Here is a 24359-nt window from a genome sequence, read left to right as displayed (position 1 = left end):
ATAGTTGGGTCTAAATATTTGTGTTTTTCCGAATCCTTAACAGGTTCAGTGCAAAGCATTATGGGACCTGAAGAATTTAATTTGAGGGTGTCCTACTGTATCAGTACCACCAATACTACTGACATCATTCAGTCCACAGACACGTCATGCTCATTTTTGCTGTGACTTTTTTTGCTTCTTTTTTCCATCACCATAGACAAGCATTTAGAAATCTGTAACCTAATATTAAGCCAGACAGAGCACATGCATTGTCTGACAGAGGCTATAGAAAACAAGTAAACCTGTGGCATCACGAAACATTTTAACATTTAAAGACCCAAACATCCATCCCCGACCAAAGGCATCTACTGATCTGAACTGTTTAATACCTGATGATTGGTGTAAAATGCAGTTTGTCATCTTTTCATGGTCATCGGATATGACTCATTTGGATGTTCAGAGGCTCTGTAGTTACCGTGGAAACGGCGCCATCTTGTACAACGCAGGTGTCAAACATGCGGCCTGGGGGCCAAATCCAGCCCGCCAAAAGGGTCCAGTCCGGCCCTTGGGATGAATTTGTGAAATGCAAAAATTACACTGAAGATATTAACAATCATTTTATTTCAGGTTCCACATTCAGACAAGTTTAATCTCAAGTGGGAGGATTCAGTAAAATACTATCATAATAAAACAGAAATAATGACAACTCCAAATATTTCTCTTAGTAAATGTAAATATTTTTATGTATTTACACTAAAACAAAGTTTACTTTTGCAAAAAATGTGAATAACCTGAACAAATATGAGCAACCTGGAATGTCTTAAGAGAAGTAAGTACAATTTTAACAATATTCTGCCTGTTACTAAATGTTTAAGTGTATTTGTAGATCCACTGTGATCTGTAAGTTATAATGTACATGTGGAAATGATAAACTGAGGCAGAATATTGTTAAAATTACACTTATTTTTTCAGTTTGTTCATGTTATTCACATCTTTTGAAAGGATAGTTTATAGATGTAAACCATCTCATAATGTAAATTTACTTTTTTTGCTCTAAAACACAGAGAAAAGTTTGGACTTGACATTATTTATATATAATTATGTTATTATTTTACTGGTTCGGCCCACTTTAGATCAAATTTAGCTGAATGTGGCCCCTGAACTAAAATGAGTTTGACACCCCTGTTCTACAACATTGATTCACCAGTAAAACCCATGGAGTTGGATCAATGACAGAAAGAAATGCTTGGTTCATGTTCAATTAATGATATATTTGACTGAAAAATTCACTATTTCCTTAGTTTTCTCTACTTTTGATATAGTAACGCTCAACTTTAATATGAGCTTTTATGAACATCTTCATGATCAGTAAATTGAATACAGGAAAATATCTGATTCATACTGATAAAAAACAAAATACAGGGGATAATATTATAAAGAAATGGTGATAAATTACTTAAGAAAGGTTAGATATAGAGAAAATTTAATACGGGAACTGACATAAAAGTAGTGATGGATCTTTATGGGTTAATGTCTCAATTTCAGGGGCTCTTGGCAGCCCACAGTGGGCATTCGCTGATGCCTCAGACCACCTCTGCAACTTAATCTCAGATTTTAGGTGACTGCAGAAAAATGTTCCTACTTTAGCGGATAAAGACTGTGACAATATCCAAGACTGCCAAAACATCAACATGCACAGTGAACTGAATATGAGGCTTTAACAGAAAACTGTATGGAAAGTGGAAAAGGTTGAATCTTTGGAACTGATCATAAATATACTGAACATTTCTCTCATCTTGTTTTTTTCTTTCTTGTAAAGCAAAAGCAAGCACAAATGAAATACATAGTCATAAAGGACAATCATATTCTACCTGTTAAAAATCGATATTTACATAGCTGACTATTAAAAGATAAGAAGTGCTGTGCAGCTGTTTCTACCCTGTCACCAGAGCGTGTAATGAAAAGAGCCATAGTAAAGACACTGGTGAGTTTATCGAGACGTTTCCATGTGCTTCTGTGGTGTAGTGTAGTGTCGTCACCAGATGAACAGGTGGGTCAAGTCTATTTACATAGCACCATGATAAAAAAAAATTCACAAGGTGAGTCATGCTAAAAGACAACAGAGATAAAGTGTCAAAGCAGGAAAATAAATGGTGTCAGCTGAGCCTCCACCTTAAAGGCACGCTGTCGGACATCAGTGACCTCGTGGTGACACAGGGATGAAAGTCTTACCCGGAAAACTGAACACAAAGACCTACGACACACAGAGGTGGTTCATTCTCAGGACAAAATTCTGTTAACACAGTATGTTATTTTTTAACATGGTAAAAGTATACATGATGACACAGTAATTCTTTTTTTGCACTTTAAGAATCTGCTGCTAAACAGAACAGAGCTGCTAAACTGATTTTTATTGGTGCTGACAATATAGATCTATTCTATTCTATTCTATTCTAGTCTAGTCTGTTCTACACAATGGTTTTACAGAAGCACACACCGTCATATTTGATTAGTTTCTCTTTTCATTTAGAACGTCTGTCCAAACAATACCTCTCCTGAATTACTTAACTGTTATCACCTTCACTGTCCTCTATGTTTGTATGTGTTGCTTTAATGTAATTTTTCTGCCTACATCTGTGCTGTGAGGATGATCACAACCCCCCCCACAGCAAAATATATTGCAGTGAAGAGCAAAGAATCTCACAAAATAAATAATAAATAGGCTGGACAGTTTTCTATTGTCTCATGATATACACTGCACAGTCAAAAAACAGTCAAGGAATATTTTGTCAGATCACCTTATGTAATGTCAAAATTACAGAAGAGGATTAGAGCCACTGGAAAAAAAAAATTTAAGGTCCAATATATATATTTTTTATTATTCTTCTGAGACAAAAAAAGTCAGAATTCTGACTTTAATCTCATAATTCTGACTGTTTCAATTTTTTTTTTTTAATTATTGTTTTGAGATTAAAATCATAATTCTGAGGAAAAAAATCAGAATTCTGACTTTAATTTCAGAATTCTGACTGTTTAAAAAAATTTATATATTATTGTTCAGAGATTAAAGTCAGAATTCCGAGGGAAAAAAAAGTCAGAATTCTGACTTTCTTCTCATAATAATAATTAAAAAAAAATATATTGGACCTTAACTTTTTTTTTTTTTTTTCCAGTGACCCTAATCCTCTTCCGTACACAATAAATGCAACAACATTTATTAACGTCGCATTCATTTTTGGCCCAGATCTTGTATAGATGATGGTCAGTCAGACCGCTGTGTAAAGTCTTCTCCATCACATCCCAAAGATTCTCAGTGTGGTTCAGGTCTGGACTCTGTTGTGGCCAATCCATGTGTAAAAATGGTGTCTCAAGCCTGTTATTGTCATTTTGGAAAATGTCTGTGTCATCAGCCAAGAAAAAAGTCCACTGATGTTCAGTATATTCAGGTTCAGTTGACCTCATTTTATGGACATATAACATTGTGAACCTAGACCTGAACAACTGAATCAACCCCAAATAATAACATCCCGCTCCTTTTTCAATGTTTTTTTTTTCTTTTTTTTATGTTTTTCCTTGTTGTTTTTGGTTTTAAATGTTGATGTTCGAGATAAAATAAACAAACAACCAAACACTGCTCCCACAGGCTTGTACTACAGGCACTAGGCATGATGGGTAATCACTTCATCTGCCTCTTTTCTCACTCTGGACTCATCAGACCACATGACCTATTTCCATTGAAACACAGTCCAATCTTTATGCGCTCTACAAACTGATGGTTGTTTAAGGAATGAGAAGATCTTCACTGCATCAGTTAGAATCAAACAATTTGTTGCAGCTGAAACATATTAATCACTGCAGTTTTATTCAATGGAAGGTTCTGAACTATTTGCAAGCGGGGACTGTTTTTGGCCTGGCACTGTATATTGTTATATCAGCCAGCATTAATTTTCACAATTCTGGTGGTCTATTGTAAAACCAAATAAATGAAACAAAAAGTAAGACGGAAAAGAGTCACCAGACTATTAGTGGGATGGTGCTAGAACAATGAATGTAAGTGATTAAAACTACAGTAGTGTTAAACTGCAAAAAAGGGGCGTCTAAAAACAAGATAAAAACACTAAATCTGAGGATAAAGGTACTCAAAACAAGTGAAATATCTGTCCGTGCAACTAGATAATTTCACTTGACAAGATTTACTGAATTAAGATTGTTAAATCTAGAAATAAGGATGTCTACAGATGTATGAACACTTAAAATAAGAAATTAACTGTTAAAACAAGATAAATTATCCAACACTTCTAAATCTAAGTTTGTTTGTTTTTTTTTATCTTGGTAAGAAACAAATACTTTGCAGTGTACATGTAAAATGTAAACAGACAGAAGCTCCACTCCTGCTACAACGCTGTGACCAGACTTGATAAAAGTCATTATTTTCTCACAAATTTCTTTCTAAATTCATGAGGTTAAAAAATGTAAATTCTAAATGTTACAGTAGAATGACCGTTCACTTCAATAACAAATACAACAAGCTGACAAAGAAAAAAGGTCTTTAAAAGCCCTTTGAAATACAGTGTGAGTTCATGAATACACATGATATCAGATATTAATACAGCAGCTAAACACAAGCAAATTAACCTTATACGTCCTAATATATTCACTGATGAAACTGTCAAAGTGTGATACTCTATGCTCTACAGTGAGATAACACTGTATGTTGATAGTATTTAGTGCAGTGGGTATTTTTAACAACCTACAGTTACCACTCAGGCTGGATAGAAATAAAAAAACTACATTGCAACTTTCACAAAGCCTTTCATCCAAATGACTATTGCTATATGTTGGTTAATAGTGCAATCTTAATCTCACGTTCTTAAAAAAAAAAGCCTATTTCAAAGAGTTTCAGTAAATTGGATTCACTGTGGAGTGAGAGGGTACTGAGTACGTCCATTTTGGAAATTCTTTCCTTTAGGATTTACAATTAAGAAGATAAATCTACTTTTTTTAAGCTTGTGTGTGATGAGCAATGTCATTTTTTTCCTGCTGCAAACTACAGAAAATATAACTAATCATATTTTTTTATAAGCTATTTATTTATTTTATTGTATTTTTTTGACTCCTGGGTTGAGACAGTCGAACCCACATGATGACACACAAGAACTATCAGAAAATCACATTTGGTTTTAATAGCTTGCATCCCTTTGGTGACTACTTCAACGAATGACTCAGAATGTGTTGGAATGTTGTGTATGAAGTATGGTTTGGCATTAAAATGACCATGAGGGTTATGGGGATATAATATTAGATAGTATGTGTATAAATTTTCATATTGTGATCATTTTCCTTGGATGTCAGTAGCTATGATTATTAATTTTCATTACTGTGATATACATGTTTGTTTTCAGAATTTACATTGCTTTAAAATTTTGTTGTTTTAATTTTTCTTTCGTGTAATTCAAATTTTTTATACTTCCATACATTCTAACATTGAAAAAAAGCCATTCTAATTTTAAATGTATTCTATTTCTCATATTTTGCCATAAACAAACAAAAAAATAATGCAACCTTGAAAAATACATTTATCTGACATTTACTATTGCATTGTAATACTTATGAATATTGATTGATATGATCATTCTTATTATGGTGTTGTCTTAGACCCTGCTGCTGGGCTCTAGTGTGAAGCACTTTGTTTACACAAATACAGCACAATGTGCATGAGCAGTGTTTACAGGTTTACAACATCCTAAACAACAAAATAAAAGTGTGAATATGTAAACAGGTCAATGCTGTAGACAGAGCTTTTTTCACTGGCTCAGTTCTTTTACAACAGAAGAAAGTTCTGAAGCGAAACCTTTCATTGTTGTGTTGACTTCAGTCACTCACAGTGTTGATCACATCGTCGAGCACATTTTGGTCGAGCTGGTCTCTGCATTGGCCTTCTGCCGGATGCACTCTGGATGATTAGAGACCGCAAGGAAACAAAACGTCAACAAAACGCCAACAACCTAGCCTTCACACTTCATTAGCTGCTACTCCACACCCTCCAGCTCCCAGAGAGCAACCATTACACTGAGCTGGTCCAGACTGTAGGAGCATAATTCACTTTACTGAATTAAGAAATAAATACTCAACTGACAAGAATACAGAAATATGTGTTAACAGTAAATTACACAGGTCATTAACTGAAACAAATATTGTTGTCTGGAGAGAATCCCAAGTTTGTATACACAGTAATACACTGAGTTGTTTTGATTAGACTGTTTAAGTTATTACTATAATTTCTTGATTGGGTGCATGCCTATTTACTTTAGACAATCACAATATAAGATGGAAGATGGGGTTTTAGAATTGTCAGGAAATTGAAATAGAGTGATGCCACACATTTTTGACCTCTTTGTCTCCATTTTTTGTCACTTGTTGGTTCACTACTTTAATACTAACTCTGAAATGCACAGTCATGTTGTATTCAACGTATGTATGTGATGAGTGGATACGACTTTGTTCTTGTAAATTATGATATTTTTCTCACCTGTTTTGAAATTACGTTATTCTCGTAAATATTATAGCTTTATTCTCAAAATATGATGACTTTAATCTCATAAAAGTATGACGTTATTTTTGTTAAATTATGAGGGTTTTTTTTAAACTATGACTTTATTCTCATAATATTATAGTTTTGCTCTCGAGAGAGAGACAGACAGAGAGAGAGAGAGGAGAGAGAGAGAGAGAGAGAGAGAGAGAGAGAGAGAGAGAGAGAGAGAGAGAGAGAGAGAGAGAGAGAGAGAGAGAGAGAGAAAAGAAAATGGTCCTGTGGATTGTTTCATAATGTGGATTCAGACAGAGGAGTTATTAGAGCGTCAACCAAAGAGATTCATTAATTCACCATCTTGCAGTCTATGTGTATACTGACCGATGATCAGTTACTAAACAATCCTCACCTGCTAAATCTGTCCTCTGGATCTCCACCAGCCCCTCATAGAGGCCTTTGATCGGGTTCTCTCCTGCCATCACAACTCCATGGAGCCAGATTAACAGCATTCTGTGGCCATGCTCTTTGAAGCTTTTCATACCTGTACATTAAACATCATAATACATGTTATCTACTCCAAAATCTGAACTAAAACAGAAAACAGAAGTGGCCATTAGATCTCTTCCTGTCAAGAGGGAGAAGGAAAGCAACTAATCAGGAGGAGGAAGTACAGGCTGTTCAGGCCAAACAGCAGCAAAAACAGGGAATATAAAGTCTAATTAAATTACAATGACAACCACCTTAAAAGGCTTTGTGAATGAAAGCAATTGTAGCTACACTATTCCATGTGAGCTATGGGTAAAGTTGAGGATAAAAGAAACAATTTAACAGAGCTCCAGAAGAGATAGACAAACTAGGTAACCTGTTAAACCCTGGGCCATTTGTTTCTGGTGGGAATCATTTCAATGTAACACAAAACAATGGAGTTGCTGATAGATGAAGCTTCATGAATATAAAACCAAGTTATGATCAGAAAACAGCGAAGGTAAGACAAAATTCCTAATCATCGCTTTATAATGTGACCCCTTCGTTTCAGTCATGGACTTTTAGCGGTAAAAAAATAATCCTTGTACTGTTCTGTTACTGTTATCTTAGTGGTGCAAAGTTTGCCTCATTGGTTTGTTGTTTTATTACATTATTCATGACATATGCTGGTCTCAGACTGTTGGCTTGTTTTACATGTTCGCCCATTTAATTTTTTGTTGCTTGGATTGTGTTTTGTTGTCTGAGAATTGGTTTTGTTGAGCATTTAGCTGATGTTCTTAAGGTTATGTGGCTGTATAATGTGTATATTTCTACAAGCGTCATGTAGCATTATCATGGCAACATAAAGGGAACTGTGGCTGCCCCTGGTTATGGAGTTGAAAGGCTACATGTATTAGTTGGATTAGTTAGGATGAGGTGACCTGGTGGTAAAGGCTTTACAATGGCACAACAAAAACTACATCTCGGTGTCAAAGTAACATTTTCATTTCTCTAATTTCTTAAGATTTTTGAAATGTGATTTGTGGTGTTCCTACCTGATCCTTATTATTTGAGCAGACCACAATCACATAGCCTGCTCTAGAATGGTTTACATTCACATGCATAAGTACATCTGAATGAAATTAACTGAAATTTCATATTTCTATCAATATTTCCATGTTAGTTTCCACGATTTGAGGTGTGACTGATGCTCTTTTAACAGCACCATCTTGATGTACCTCCTTCCTCTGGATTAACTGAACTCAGTGGAAAAGCAGAGCCACCCCCTAAAGGTGCTGTCATGTTGCCAGTCGTACCTGTCCACTGGTGTTCTATCGCTCGTATATGTGCATCAGTGAAGTCCCAGTGTTGTGCCAGAATCTTCCACTCCCCACGGCAGAGGTGTTTGGTGGCCAGATTCCACAGGACGGAGCGCAGGTGCTGCGTCTCTGGTTGGTGATCCTGTTTAAAGCTCAGAGGCCTCCCCACCCAGGAGTCCTGCTCATTGCCCATGTGGTCCTGCCGTCAATGACATCAGACAAAACAGTTGCACACAAACAACTGCACTAAATTTACACCAACTCCTGGGTTAAATGTTCATCTGAGTAAACTGCAGAACCACAGATGAACTCACCTTCTCCCATTTGTAAAAGCGGTCGGCTTTGATGATCATGTCAACCAGGATGACATGGTTTCCTCTCGCTGCCACTTCCACACAGGTTTTCCCCTGCTGTGGGTCATAATATGCAAAATATTACTCAGCAAAGGTGTCATGTTTTCTGCCTATGGATCAGATCAAGGGAAAGTGAACATGTGCTAATGCTAACAGTTTTACTCCTGCCAAAGACACTGAAACAGTGAACATTCAGTATGTGTTTACTGAAGTTGAGACACTAGCACCATTCTCCTCAACCAGTACCAGTTTACTGAAGTTAACTAGGGCTGATTACAACAATGTGCTGCAGAAATTCAGATGTTTATAAGGTTAGAATTATGAGACTGAACATGAACAATTAAAAAAACTGTGTGAGACAATGACATGCAGTTTGATAAACATTTGAAATGATCAGTAATGCTGTAAGATAAACGTTTGAAACATGAAGCAGAGTTGGAGGCTCGATGCTTTGTTTCTGTATATTGTTCATTATTTCATCAAAATTATGACCAAAGTCTATTTTGTTATTGTTATAATTACTTTTTATATATAATAAATAAAAGTGATCAAGGATTTGTGAATTTGTATTCAGTATTTAAGTCCTCCATTACATGTTGGCTATTAGGCCTGGGACTATGTAACTGAGTGTTTTCACTCTAATTCATAAGGCAATCAATATTTTGCTACAAAAATTGGTAGACTTGTCGATAAACATGTTATCTAAAATACCAGTGTCTACTTAGAACAACAGTTTAACAGGAACAGCAGGTTATCCACTTTGCAGCTACGTGACTGAGCATGTTTTGTGTAATTTTTACATAATAAAGCTAACTCGGGCAAATGATCCTACATACCATTTTAAAGTACTTGTTGATACCTACACAGAAATATAAAATAAATGTATTTGTATCATTTAGTTAAAGTGACAGGTCATTGAACAGCTACTTTGCACCTACGTGACAGCTTGATCTGACCCTTATATTAGGGTAAATACTTTAAACACTGTTTCGACTTTAACTTGGTGTGAAAACAACAAAACTCGACCCAGTTATTAAACGTCCAGAGAAGAAAAAAGCAGTGAATCTAGACATTTCTCCTGTCCTGGATCCTGTGTTTTACCTTGTCAGTGAGATTGAGGTTAACACCAGAAATGAGCATCATCTCTGCCATATCCTGTAGGCCATGCTCTGCTGCGATGTGCAAAGCAGTCTGTTGTCTCTGTGAATCACACCACATGTTAAATCAAGCCTCGTTTCATCCTTCTGTTGTCTAATCTAATGTATATACATCCCTGCTGTAGGGGGGTCTTACATACTCACATTGTCAGTGATATCCAGATTACACTCAGCGTCTATGAGCAGCCGCACAACCTCAGTGTGATTGTTGAACACAGCGAGGTGAAGAGGTGTGTTGTGTTGCTGTTTGGAGCACAAAAAAAGATGACATTTCAAAGTTTTCTCTAATCTAATGTTCTCTTTACTTTGTTTCCTTTTTTTTTTTTTTGACATACTAATAGTCACTATAGCTGCATTCACACCGCAGGTCTTAATGCTTAATTCGGATTTTTTTGCTGAAATCTGATTTTTTTTTTTTTTTTTGCATGGTTGTTCACATTATAATGTAAATGTGACTTCTATCAGATTTAAGAAGACGTGATGTCGCACACACCACACTGTGTTTATGGTTTATGTGTTTATGTCTTGCCTCCCCAAGTGGACAACTGTAATGTTTGTTGCATTTCAGTGACGTAAAAGTTGGATGAAATGCAATATAACTATACAGACCTTAGTCACATTGCAAACATTGGATATGGATCCTATTTAGGACCACAAATGAAAGTGGCCTGGTTTGAAAAAAAATCTGATTTGTGCTGTTCAGACTGCCATAAAAAAAATCAGATATGGGTCACATATGGGTAAAAAAAAAAAAATCTGTTTTGGGCCACTTTTACCTGTAGTGTGAACGTAGTGCAAGTTACCTACAGTCTATGATGGTGAGAACATCCCTGTTACCTTCATGAGCTCTTCCTCTTCCTTCCTACTCTCTCTTCAGGTCCGCCACAACCCCCTTTTCCTCTAAATACCTCACTACATCCCTCTGCCCCTGAGCCCTGTTTGGTCATCAGTTGAGTTTACATAAACCCCTCACAGCCACAGTATCCTACCACTTGGCTACAGAGCTGCTGTTGTAGAAAAATGTTTCTTTGTTCATACAGCTCACATTAACCAAGTTTTATCAATTTATTGCTTGTTTAGAGTCTCTTTGTCTTGGCAGATGAAATGTATTAAAATAAGCATTTGTAGGGACTTTACGCCAGCAAAGGAAGTTGGTAATTGTGCTTTTGTTGGAGCCAGTAGTTTGATTTATTTTCCTATCAAGTGAGGTTCTTATTTTGGCCAAGAAAGACTGTGATATTAGTCATTTCCTTTGGGTTAATTTAACCGCTTTTTCTTTCAGCTTTGTAAATAAGTATATCACTTGTAGCTTGTAAAGAGTTTTCATTTGTTTTTTTGAGAATACTGGCAAATCATTGCGTAAAACCTCCCTGTGTTCCTCATAGTCTAGATGGTCATAAATACTGCAGTAAGTCAGCCCATTCTTTTTACCTCCCAGAAGGTGGAAGCAGCTGATCTACCTCTGCCTCGACTGTTTGTTAATTTGGATGAAAAATAATGGGTTAAAATCCCAAAGCCCCCAAATGATATAAACAAATGAGTCATTTAAGTCAAGGGAGTCTGGTTGGCTTTGAAGAAACCAGTGTAACAGCATACCCACACTCACAATTACACAATGACTCACAAATACTGTAAGTACATAAGCGGTGCTGTAATGATTAAGGAGACCCTTAACTGATACAGGCTTTCTTACCATGAAAAGAGCAATTACGTCTAGCATCATACACTTCTCCAATAACACAAAGTGCTCTGAGTGAAATGAAAAGAACTCACCATCAGACTATTCATAAATAAGTAAATAAATAAATAAACAAACCCTTTAATGATGAGCCTGGCTTATTTAACTTGTATCTGGCCAATTTATTCTAATTCAGGAATGCACACTTGTTAGGGTTTCAAAAGGTGGGAAGAAATTAAATTACAGCTGATTAGCATGAGCATTTGTACGAGAATAAAGGGAAACTCTCACACTGGAATTAACATACTTTGAATATGAAATCCTCCTTAGCGAATTTATTGTCTGAATTTAACACAGAGAAGCCTTTCAGTGAAATACGTTAAATATCATTCACATTAAATCAGTCCTCACTAACAATACAGTTTAAAATGTGGTATTCAGGTAAAATGCTTCAAGAATTAAAGCTGTAAACTTTATCAAATTTGTGTCACTAATAAAGACAAATTAAGTCAAAAGTGCTAGTTGGCTATAGTTTCAAAAATATAAGGGTATGGAATCAAAATGTGAAATTCTCAGAATCAACGAGAGGTTGGGTATTACTCAAAAAAAAAAAAAAACTATGAGTTGAACTTTAAAACACCCAGATTCCTTCTAGTGTAAGATCTATAAATCTATTATGTAAATGTGCATAAACCTTTGTATAAATGTATTGACGCTTTATCATGTAGCTATCTTAAAAACATTATCAAACAAGCAATTCTGTCATTTATTTTGCACATTTTATATGAAGCAAATGATTGTAGATCAGTGTATTCAGTATATTCTCCTATACAGTACAATGGTTTACATTTTAAACCATTTCATTGCCTGAGTAGAAAGCCTTAAATGAAGTTTCATAACAACCACATGCGAGCTGTCAGTTCTTACATGGTCCACAGCATTGACATTGACTCCCGCCTCCAGCAGTAACGTGGCCTCTCTGTCGCAGCCGTGCTGAGCCACATAGTGGAGGGCGTTCATGTTCTTCTGCAGACACAGACATCGTGTTTTAGGGTGTGTCAGACAGAGTGATTAACATGGCAAACACCGATATGTAATATGTAATATGATCTATATCACTGTGTCATGCGTTGGCATAGTTACATTAGTTTGTGCGTTGACATTGCAGCCGGATTCCAGTAACATTTTGACACATGGGTAGTGGCGTCCATCAGCTGCCATGTGCAATGCTGTAAGACCATCCTGAAAACACAACAGGCACACATCAGTGGTTTCAACAATATATAGGCATGTATGGACTGAAAAAATGACAGCTGCTCATCAAAAGCCACCTAAACTAAAAGTGACACCAAAATGGGTTATTTTCTCAAACTATATGGAACGCTGGATGAATAATTGCTGCAAAATCCCAATGCACGTCTTTTAACTGGCACTCATAAATATGAGCACCTATCTCTGGTTTTAGCGCCGCTCTGTTGGCTGCTTGTCCATTTTAGAATCTAGTTTAAAATACTTTTACTTGTTTTTAAATCCCTCCATGGTCTTGCACCACCCTACCTCTCTGAGCTCCTTCACACATACACTCCCACTCGCGCTCTAAGATCAGTTGATCACCTGCTCTTGATGGTGCTAAGATCAACTTGTAAGCTCTGAGGAGATCGGGCCTTTGCTGCTGCCGGTCCCAGACTGTGGAACAACCTGCCTCTGTATATCAGACAGGCTTCCTACTTGCCTGTTTTTAAATCTCTTCTTAAAACCCACCTGTTCTCCTTGGCTTTTTAAAGCAAGGCAAGTTTATTTGTATCGCACATTTCAGCAATAAGGCAATTCAAGGTGCTTCACACAGGAAGGGAAAAAGAAACACATTTAAAACATTATTTTAACACTCTTGCAATGTTGACATTTTGCTTCTGTTTTCATGTTTAACTTGTTTTATTAATTTGATTTTATTGTTTCTTAATGGTTTTATTATTTTTTTATTGGGCTTTTAGTGTTCTGTACAGCACTTTGGTCCACTGTGGTTGTTTTAAAGTGCTTCATAAATAAAGTTGGATTGGATTGGATTAAAGCCTTAAACTGCCCTCACTGTATGTATTAAATGTTACATTTTACTGCTATTTAAGGCTGGGTTCATGCTAGATACATAATATTCTGATGAATACTTTAATGTACAGCCATTGTTTTGTCACTGCTCTGAGAGAACTACTCATCTTTAACATCCTTTCAGTCTCAGAAAAAACAGGCCTGTTTTCAGCTTTATGACATTTCCCACCAAATCCAAGAGCTTTTTAATGACTTTATTTAGCTTCATTTTAAAAACCCAACTAATAAATGAATGCTGTGTTCATTTTATTGCAATTTATTACAAACATTGAAGGTCAACTTGTTTGTAGATGTATAGTTTAAGCTGTTAGTCAAATGTAGTGAAGTAAAAGCTACAATATTTGCTTCAGATTTATGGTAAACCAAGTGTCTAGAATTAAAAGTACAAAACTGGAATAGGTATGTAGCATAACATTGGATGTTTTTTATCCTCAGAGACACACTTTTACCTTCATACTGAATTATTTTGTTCCTCATCCCCATGACAAACTTAATCTAATGAAAAACTTCATGTTCTAAGCACATCTGAAAGAAATAGCTCATTCATTCATCCTGGATGCATTCAGGCCTTGGAGCATGTAGTTAATTTCAGTCCACTCACTATATTCTTCTCGTCTACATTTACTCCGGTCTCCACAATCTTCTGCAGGACTTCTGAGTGACCGTGCTTCGCTGCTGCATGGAGGGCCGTGTTCTCCTCCTTTAATCCAGACATAAAAATCACAACATGAAACCTTCTGTGATGAGTTCCTCTACTCGTATCCTCAAAACATGTCAGCAGGGGTTGTTTACAGTTAGCTTCTTTTCTAGTCTGAAACAAAACAGGAGAAGTCAACAGTTCTTTTTTCTTTTAGAAAGGTTGTGTAACTGCAGAAAGCTGTTTTGTGTCCTTACCTTGTCTTTTAAACCATGCCTGCAGCCCATTCCAATCAGAAACTCCACCACCTCCAGCTGTCCATGTTCAGCAGAGAGGTGGAACGCAGTCTTCCCTGACTGGTCAGAGACACCAACAGTTAGAAAATGGCACTTTGACCCCCTCTGTTTTAAAACTACAGTCATTTTAGATCTGGACAGAATCACCTTGTCAGCTTTGTCGAGACAGATGTCCTCCAAGTCCTCCATGATGAACTCCAGGACTCTGATATGTCCTCGGTGGGCAGCGCAGTGCAGCATAGTCAGACCGTCCTAACACAAACACACACAGGAGAAAAAATTGAAATCCCCTGAGCATGAGACATTAGGTCAGACTAGTCATCCATTTTTTATCATGATGACGTGAATCTGCTCTTACTTTGTTTTCACAGTTCAGTTTAGCTCCACATGAGACCAGGATCTGCAGGATCTTTAAGTGTCCAAACCAGGAGGCAAGGAGCAGGGCATTCATGCCGTACTGTGGGCAAACATTGAAGAGTACATGTTGGTGGCAGTAAATATTTACAGAGTCTGTTTGGTCCTAAAGAACAACTCTCTTAACTATCATAAAAGTAAAGAATAGACAAAATGTTATTTAGGGTTCTGAACAACAATACAACAACGAGCAAGCGAGTGATTATGCACATTAAACTGAGTGAATATTATGAAAATAAAATATGTTTCTCACTAGAAATGTAACCAAAACGCATTTCTCTGCAGAAACTAACTCAAAATATAGATTTTTTCACTGAATATGAGAGAAATGTCTGCCATGTTTTTTGTTGTCACGGCCTGAATCTTGAAAGTCATGTGACTTGGACGCAGGCCAATGGAAAAGAATAGGATAAATAAACGTGAATATTTTACCATTTTCAGGCCTAATTGTGAGACTGACATGTTTTGTACTGTGGACAAACGTAGGTATTTCACATTTTGATATGAGAATGGGTTGCTACCCCTCGGGCACAAATCAGGGATGGGGGCGGGAGGAGGGTTTATTCAATCCAAGCTACCATAGAAACATGATGGAGGTCCAATGTGTCCATCTCTGGGGAACTGACACAGTCCCTCTGTAGATAGAACCATCTTATGTAATAGTAACAGGATTATTACTTCTCCCTTCTTGTCCTGTTTCGCCTTTAGTTCACAAAACACAGTGTCATCCCTAATGACAGTAAAGACATTCCACAGTTCCTAACTCCCCCACTCACTGTGCAGAAATAACACTGTGCATGATGGCTCTAATTAGTATTTTTTAAGTATACATGTATACGTACAAGATCCCTCTCATCAACGTTGGTGTCATGTTCCAGCAGGAGACGCAGAGCCTGTTCATTCCCAGCTCCTGCAGCCCAGTGCAGCGCTTTACGGTCGATCTGAGACACAGAAAGGCACAGTGCCAGGTCTTTAACAACATCAGGCCTCAGACAATATCTTAACAATAGTTTCAACAGCAAAACGACAGCACTGCAGGCCACATTTCAGAACAAAACATATATAAAAGGCTTCAGATTTTAAGGTGTGGCTTGTCATATGCACGCGTCTCAGTAGATTTTTCATTACGTATGTGGAAAGATAAGCATTACAGGTAATATCAAACGAAATACATTATGAATTCCTCATTTGTCATAAGTGTAGTTTTCAATACAAATATGATCAAAATCTGCTGTGTGTGATATTATTCCAATTTTTTCAATATTACAGTAATAATATGACTTTTTATGAGACAAAAAAAATAAATAAACCCCACAGTAACAAATAAACTAATCTGAGGGTAGTTGGGGCTTCATCTGATTGGTCAAATGTTCAAATCTGAACATGAAGCCATTATTTTTCTCATTCCTTGTGATTAAGGCCTATTCACGACAATACAATGATGAAGAAAATGCATCTTTATAAAGCAGCAACGACTGATTTTCAAAAAGATGACTCATACTTTTTACAGACTGACATTACAGTCTCAAACTAAATTCATAAATCAAAATGTAATGTCCTTACAAGATTAATATAGAATTAAAAGAGAAATCATTCACCTTATTTCCCCTCAGATCTTTTCTTTTTAAGCTAAATAAACAAATGTTGTTGCTCATATGTCTTTTCAATGACACATATTCTAATATTTCAACATTGAAAAGAAATTTAACTGTAAAACACACTGCCACTGATTAATGGGTGGTTTGTCTCATAGTCCTGTGAAATGCTATATAAACTGCTGCTCTAACAATGTAATTAATTAGGTAACTTGACTGCCATTTCATCACCTAAATTATCATTACTATTAGATTATGACTATTATCTGCTGCAGATTGTTGTTTGTTATATTCTATTTAACAAAATGATAAATAACTAATAAAAACTAAGTGTCAAAAAAAAAAACATACTGTGACTAGTTCCTGCTGCTCCCATCAACAGTGTAAATAATAACGTTAGTATTGGCAGATCTACATCATTAGTTAAACATGTGCTTTTCCTCCTATGACACATCCTGATCTTGAAATAAGGACATCACTTCCTTAGTGTACACAAAGCGCAGACTGGCAGGGCCATAAAGAGTGTACATATTTGTACTTGTGCTTACTTTATTCTTTGCCTTAACGTCCACACCCCTCTTGATGAGCTCCTGCATTTTCCCAATGTCATTCCTCTTTGCAGCATCGTGAAACTCCTTCTCTGACCACAACACTGTCAGGAATGATAAACAGGGAGGGGTGTTAGTGTCAAAATGCTTCTCTGCTGGAAGATAGCAAAGAAGATTCATACTGCAATCTTTGTCTAAGCTGTAGCTGTACTGCGTAGAAACCACAAAGCCTTGACGTTCTGTATCAGTGGAGGATACATAGGGTACACTGCTTCACACATGATGAATATTTCATTTTCTTTAGCTGATGGGAATCATAGTGAGTATTTTAACAGGTATGTGTGCATCCTCCTGAAATCCTGTACCTCTCTTACAGAATGGCTACAGTGCATCATGTTTGTGCTCAGATTTACACAACATGGACAAAAGTATTGGGTGTTTCTTTTCTAACAGGGGTCTGGGATATAAAACAATAATGATAAATGTCATAATATTGTTTTATATTCTGATAAATATCATTGCATTGGTTAGTTTTGTTCAAATTGTTATCTTTGTTTCCAAAATGCATCAGAGATGGTTTTTACTTAATTTCTCTCAACACTGATTTTGTTGGGGTTTTTTTTTTGTTTGTTTGTTTGTTTTTAGTTTAAATGTTCTACCCCTAAATTTGTAAAATATTTTTCATGCTTTGACTGTAAATAATCATTTTCTACCACAACTAACCATCTACTTTCTTCACATCTCACATAGGAAGAAAAATCTAAAAATCTTCCATTAAACTTTAAGGAAATATTGATGTTTCTAAACTATATGGACAAAAATATTGGGACACATCATTGCTACTGCTGTAAGATGTCCTGTTCATGCTGATTTGAGATATTAATATCAATATTTGAGCTAGAGGAGGTGTCTGGGGAGAGGGAAGTCTGGGCATCCCCGCTTAGACTGTTAACTCTGAGACCTGGCCCCAAATAAGCGGAAGAGGATGGATGGATGGATGGATGGATGTCCTCAAAGTTTAATTTAAACAAAACTAATCAAGGCAATGCAATGATATTGTCTGCAATATAAAACTATATTATGACATTTGTCATTATTGTTTTGTATCTCAGACCCCTGTTAGAGAAGAAACACCTGAATTAAATGTGTCCCAATACTTTTGTCAATATAGTGAATAAGGCACATGACAGGAAAGTGATAAAAGGGTCCAGTGTTCCCCAGTTCTGCATTTGATGCATATCAGTTCTGTTCAGTTGTGAAGTACTTTTACTCAAGTACTTAAGTGTGAATTTGGGGTTACTTTCACTTCACTAATGTCAGAGGCAAATATTGTACTTTTTGCTCCACTACATTCATCTGAGAGCTATCATTGCTTTTCAGTTCTTCACTTCCATAGTGTCCAGAGAAAACAATGTACTTCCAAATGTGTTGATATTGAATGATTTTGTGATAAATTGAGGGATGATGTGTTCCTTTGTGGGTTGTGTTTTTACAGTACATCAACACTACAAATGTATAATAATGATCTATATCTGTTTGTTTCCAAGCTTAAGGTAAGGGCTAAAATATGGTCCCAGTTTTTCATAGGATCCCAATTGTAAGAGCAAATTACACAAAATAATAATGTGAAGTATAAATCCATCTACCTAATTTAAAAGAGAAGAAATGTAAAAAAGTGTTTTTACAGTTTGAACCACAGTTTTACATCATGTATTGTACAGCATTACAATTAGAACTCAAGCTTAGACATGTTGAGCAGTGAGATGCAACAACTCACTGCCAAAGTTTTTTTTTTTTGTTTGTTTTTGAGGTACATTGATGAACATTTACAAGCACTGTATAGGTTTCAAAGAAATGTAATGACCAATAAATCACATTTAAGCAAAGATCCATTTGTGTTGTCATTCCCAAAACATTTGACCGTGAGGGTACATTAATCACAACCTCAGATATATAAGTAAAACACCAACTAGGACTATTTTACTATGTTATTACTGCTTTGACTTCTCATAATCTAAGAACATTTTTATTCAGTATTCATTCAATATATATTTTTTATTATTACAGGGTGGGGAAGCAAAATTTACAATATTTTGAGGCAGGGATTGAAAGACAGTGTATGACCAATTAGTTTATTGAAAGTCATGAGAATTTATTTGCCACAAGAAAATTGACATAATAGAAAATGTTTTTATTCTATGTGTCCTCCTTCTTTCTCAATAACTGCCTTCACACGCTTGCTGAAACTTGCGCAAGTGTTCCTCAAATATTCGGGTGACACCTTCTCCCTTTCTTCTTTAATAGTATCTTCCAGACTTTCTCGTAATAGTTTTGCTCATAGTCATTCTCTTCTTTCCATTATAAACAGTCTTTATGGACACTCCAACTATTTTTGAAATCTCCTTTGGTGTGACGAGTGCATTCAGCAAATCACACACTCTTTGACGTTTGCTTTCCTGATTACTCATATGGGCAAAAGTTTCTGAAAAGGTATGGATAATAGTGTTAGGTATGATTATGACATCAATATATGTTTGGTTTCAAAACAATTGACATAGTGCCTGCTGAGAAAAAACAACTAAATGTTCATTGTAAATTTTGCTTCCCCACCCTGTATTAGTAAAACACCAACTAGAATTATTTTACTATGTTATTACTGCTTTGACTTCTCAAAATCTAAGAACATTTTTATTCAGTATTCATTCAATATATATATATATATATATATATATATATATATATATATATATATATATATTTTTTTTTTTTTTTTTTTTTTTTTATTATTATTATTATTATTATTATTATTATTATTATTATTATTATTATTTTGGGAAAAAAGAATTCTGAGAAAAAAAAGAATTCTGAGATTAAAGTCAGAATTCTGACTTTTTTTTTTTCATTATAATAATAAGAAATACATATTCATAGAATCAGAAGCCAAATTCCTTGTATGTGTTCATGTACTTGGCCAATAAAGCTGATTCTGATTCTGAAAAAATATATATATTGAACCTTTTTTTTTTTCCAGTGGCCCTAATCCTCTTTCGTAAGACTCTTTCTGACATTATTTAATGAAATATTTTAATATAAAATTAGAGAAAAGTGACCCAGAATAATAGTGAGCTATGGAAGATAGGACCCTGGGAACGTAGATCATAAACTGATAGATCAGTCCATGACATAGACGGTATCTAATGTCTATGAGCGTTAGCTTATCAACACCATTCATACGGACACAAAGCCAGTTAAAAATGTAAAAAGAAAAAAAAAAAAAAAAGATCGATTATAGTTGACAGAATCTCTCCTCGGTTATGGACTAATTCGCTAAAGATGTCGTTTCTTAGTTTTATATCCTTACACTGACACCAAACTGAAATAATGTGCAGATAAAAATAAAACTACAGTACTTAACGCTAGCTAAAGGTGAACCGTCCTGTCACAGAAAAGCAGTTTGACATCGGTGGAAGAAGCTAACGCTGGAGTAAAAACTTAAACACTAGTGAAATGGGAGTTATGTGGGGGTATTAAGTTGAGATCATTCCCTGTGAGGTGAACACAGACATCCTGCAGCCGATGACAGATGACACACACCGGGTTCAACTTACAGATATCATCCTCCGACACCAGGTCGTCCTCCATCTTTCCGCAGTTTTACAGATGTATCCGACTCTCCGCTGCTTCCATCTCTCCTTCCGTGCCCTAATTTATTTTCTAGTACATTTTCCAGCAGATGAGAGGGGAATGGGCTGGACGATGTGCAGGTTATATCTGTAAATCTACACAACAAAAGCCTACAATTGCTACTTCCGGTTTGACCCTTCAAAATAAAATCAGCGAATGTCCTTACATCTGTGGTTTCCGACTTTTTTAAACTCGTGATCCCATTTTAACATCACACATTTCTGGCGACCCCACACATTCAAAACAAGACACTTTTTTTTGTTTTCTTTTTGCTAAAATGGGCTCTATGCATAGACCCACTACTTCCTGAACTTCAGGTGGGTCCTTTATTTCCTGTCTTTCATTATTGGACACACTGATGAATCCAGGTGTGTCTAAATGACACAGGGTTACAAAAAAATGTTTTTTGCAAGTTGTCTACATGTAGGTTTTTTCAACTGAATTAGGACCATTTTGCACCGCTAAATCCAAAAATGACATCTGTTTTTCTCAATCAGGTCAGTTTTTTTTTTTTTTGCTAATTTGATTTGGAAAAATTTGATCTTCTCACAAAATTGATTACATTTTTGTGACTTTATCAGTTGATTTTTTATATAGTTCTCACCCAAAATAGATTTTAAGAGAAAAAAAATCATTTCTAACAGGATTCCTGTTAGGTACAATGGTGTATTCACCGCAGATGTAGCAGAATACGTCAGGCTTATTTTTGCAACATCTTCTAGTCGAAGCCATTTCATTCACCTGTAATATTAAAAAAAAACCATTAATCATAAATTGGCAAAAGTAAAATCTTCAGAACTCGTTTATTGCAAGAAATATGAAAGAATTTTGTATCATATGATGTGAAAATGCCCATAAATGTAAGCAAAAATCTTAAAAAGCCAATATGTAGCATAGTTCAGAAAGTTGACCTGATTGAGCAAAATTAATGTGATTTTTGGATTCAGCACACCAAAATGATCCTAAATCAGCTCAAAAAACTTAAACAATAAATTTGTTGTTGACCAGTGTAATCAGTGGTCACAACAACAAGTAGCAGACACACCTGGATTAATCAGTGTGTCCAATAATGAAAGACAGGAAATAAAGGACCCACCTGAAGTCCAGGAAGCAGTGGGTCTGTGCATAGAGCCCATTTGTTTGTTTTTGATCATGTAATAATAATATACTATGTTTCAAATAAATGTTAATTTTAGAGGACATTGAGTCTATATTATGTATATTATTATGGACGGTGGCAGAAAAGCCAGGTGTAGATTACTGCACAAAGGGAGAATTAGATTTTCCTTGGTCAGGATATGTACAGTCAGTCCAGCTTGGATTTACAAGGCTGACAATTAATACTGAACAAACAATAACTCAAAGTATGAATTATGAAAGAGCTGCAGCATCTGAAACCGACCACAATGAACATTTGAAAGATAAACAGTACCACAGTGCTTCAGTTTTACACTCAGTTTTGTCTTCTATGGATTGGGATTGGCTCTGTCAACTCACCATATATTTTTTATTAGTACGTTTTGTTTTGGGGGTTTTTTGGGTTTTTTTTTTGTTTTTTTTAATTTATATCAATTATTAGAAATTTCAGGTGACCCCCGCGTGGGGTCCTGACCCCAAGGTTGAAAAACACTGCCTTACAAGCATGTAGAGATGTACAGTAAGGCAGATGGCAAAGCAAGGCAGATTTATTTGTATAGCACAATTCATACACAGGGCAATTTACAGTGCTTTACAAATATGGAAAAGAGGCAGGTAAAAAACACACAGTTACAATTAAAACATAATCAATAAAACATAAATAATAATGAATTAAAATTAAGTAAAAGAGAAGAGTGCAGATAGAACCCTTGCAGTTGTTATATGCACAGTAGAAGAGAGCCGTTTAGAGAGCCAGTACTGTGCAAAAGTTAGAATCCAACATTAGATTTGCTGGTTTAGTACGGTTCTAATAACCACACATGCACAAATACTAACATAATATGATGCAGTGTATCTCATCTGCTGGAAAATGTACTAGAAAATAAATTAAGGCACGGCAGGAGAGATGGAAGCAGCAAAGAGTTGGATACATCTGTAAAACAGCCAAAAGATGGAGGACGACATGTTAATCTATACAGTACCTTAAAAAATAGTTAAAATTTGCTCCACATTAAAATGCTCTAATGTGAATTTGCTTACGATACAATTGTCTCTCTAAAAGACACAAATCCTGCTCCTCCCAAAAGTTGTAAAAAAACTAAATTCATTTTTCATAAGTATATTGCAGTAGATCCAAAAAAAAAAAAAAAAAAGATTTAAAAAATTGAGTTTTGGAGAAATAAAGCAAGAAACAAATAGATAGTTTCCCTTTGTTTATTTGGGCAATAGCACATTTTATGAAAGAGTATAAAATTACAGAAAATGTTAGAAAATATTCATACATACTCTAAATGGCATGGCATGTATAAATCACATCTTTTAACAAAGCAATGGACAAAAAATAAGCTATTTCTCAAGAGTTCATGGTTCAAATAATGAGGAACATCACTGACCCTCATTACAACAAATATATGTAAAGTTGATTTGTATGGGGTTTAGTAACATGTCTTTATTGCTACAAACTCTTTATCCTTTTTATTCTATGTACAATAATTATCACAAAACTCTATTCACTAACTAAACCATTAATCCCTCTTTTACAAAGGCAGTTTTAGCCTCACTTTAATAAAAATATGAGCTTTAATTACATGATTAGTTTTCAGTTTAATTAATAAAACTCCTGAGCTAAGGTCTCCTGTTCTCATCTGCAATATAACAGCATAGTTGTGGTTAAGAGTACATATTAGGTACAGTACTGTATACGTTCCCTCATATGGACCACCTGCAAAAACATGTCAAAACCAAAGACACAGTCAGTTATGTAACTGTCTGTTCACTAATATTCTATCACTAAAAATGTGACAAAATTACAGGTTTATTCCAGTTAAAACATGTAGGATATGAACTATAATTCAGGTTTAGAACATGTATTCAGCACATGTAGAATATGCTTTTTAGTTGTTTTTTACTGCGGTTTGCCAAACACCATCTCTTTATTGTTTACAGTCAGATCTGTTTGTTGCACATAAACCAACTAGCAAACAATTGTGAGATGCATGGCAAAAATAATAGGCCATGTTTCTCTTTGGAAGAAGATCCATGGTTTTTGCAGGTGACATATTGCATCCCTTTTTAACTTAATCTAAATCCCACAACTGAATGTCTATTTTAACTCACAGATTATCTATTGTACCATCTCTCTGTATATCTCGTTTATCATCCCTGCTCCAGATGAGCCGTTTCAGTGTCTGTTGCTTTAAATGCAAATGAGCTGCTGCTGGCCACACCCCTTTCTTGTCAGTACCATGGATACCATCACATAGATATCCTGGTAAATACTGCTGGGGTGTCAACATGGCTAATGGGCAATGACTCTACAGCTGTGACACCATAAATATAAAAAATATTTATATATTTCTGGCTTTTTTTGTCCCACATATCTGAAAAGAGACAATTTAACATGTTTTTCATGGAAAAATAAAAACCCTATTTTTCCTCAATGCATCCCTTTAAAGGTCTTAAAA

General features: G+C 35.6%; 1 protein-coding gene across 3 annotated transcripts; it reads right to left on the bottom strand.

The window, feature by feature from the left end:
* Positions 1-1142: 1142 nt before the first annotated feature.
* On the bottom strand, positions 1143-20840 carry ankdd1a (ankyrin repeat and death domain containing 1A). Of its 3 annotated transcripts, none has more exons than XM_030131108.1 (16): positions 20682-20840; positions 17074-17177; positions 15773-15871; positions 14875-14973; positions 14664-14768; positions 14478-14576; positions 14185-14283; positions 12624-12722; positions 12408-12506; positions 9947-10045; positions 9747-9845; positions 8607-8702; positions 8290-8491; positions 6918-7049; positions 5863-5932; positions 1143-2233 (listed from the first exon to the last, which is right to left on the bottom strand). In XM_030131108.1, exons 1-15 carry the CDS (start codon positions 20713-20715, stop codon positions 5871-5873), a joined length of 1527 nt encoding a protein of 508 aa, XP_029986968.1. In that variant the 5' UTR covers positions 20716-20840; the 3' UTR covers positions 1143-2233; positions 5863-5870. The 3 variants fall into 3 exon arrangements, 2 of the variants coding, with proteins under 2 accessions (XP_029986968.1, XP_029986967.1); XR_003935086.1 differs by lacking the exon at positions 1143-2233 and adding an exon at positions 4417-4428 and having other exon boundaries at positions 5526-5932; XM_030131107.1 differs by lacking the exon at positions 1143-2233 and having other exon boundaries at positions 4225-5932.
* Between the last annotated feature and the right edge of the window lie 3519 nt (positions 20841-24359).

The sequence above is a fragment of the Sphaeramia orbicularis genome, chromosome 3, assembly GCF_902148855.1.
Source record: "Sphaeramia orbicularis chromosome 3, fSphaOr1.1, whole genome shotgun sequence".
NCBI lineage: Eukaryota > Metazoa > Chordata > Actinopteri > Kurtiformes > Apogonidae > Sphaeramia > Sphaeramia orbicularis.
The sequence above is the reverse complement of the archived record's forward strand: the minus strand, read 5'-3'. Positions and strand labels throughout refer to the sequence as shown.

Excerpts from the sequence above, each read along its gene's own strand:
- ankdd1a (XM_030131108.1), bottom strand. The coding sequence starts at position 20,715 with ATGGAGGACGACCTGGTGTCGGAGGATGATATCT. Across the intron at positions 17,178-20,681 it reads GGTGTCGGAGGATGATATCT|TGTTGTGGTCAGAGAAGGAG; the intron begins GTAAGTTGAACC and ends CATTCCTGACAG. Across the intron at positions 12,507-12,623 it reads ATGTCAACGCACAAACTAAT|AAGAACATGAACGCCCTCCA; the intron begins GTAACTATGCCA and ends CTGTGTCTGCAG.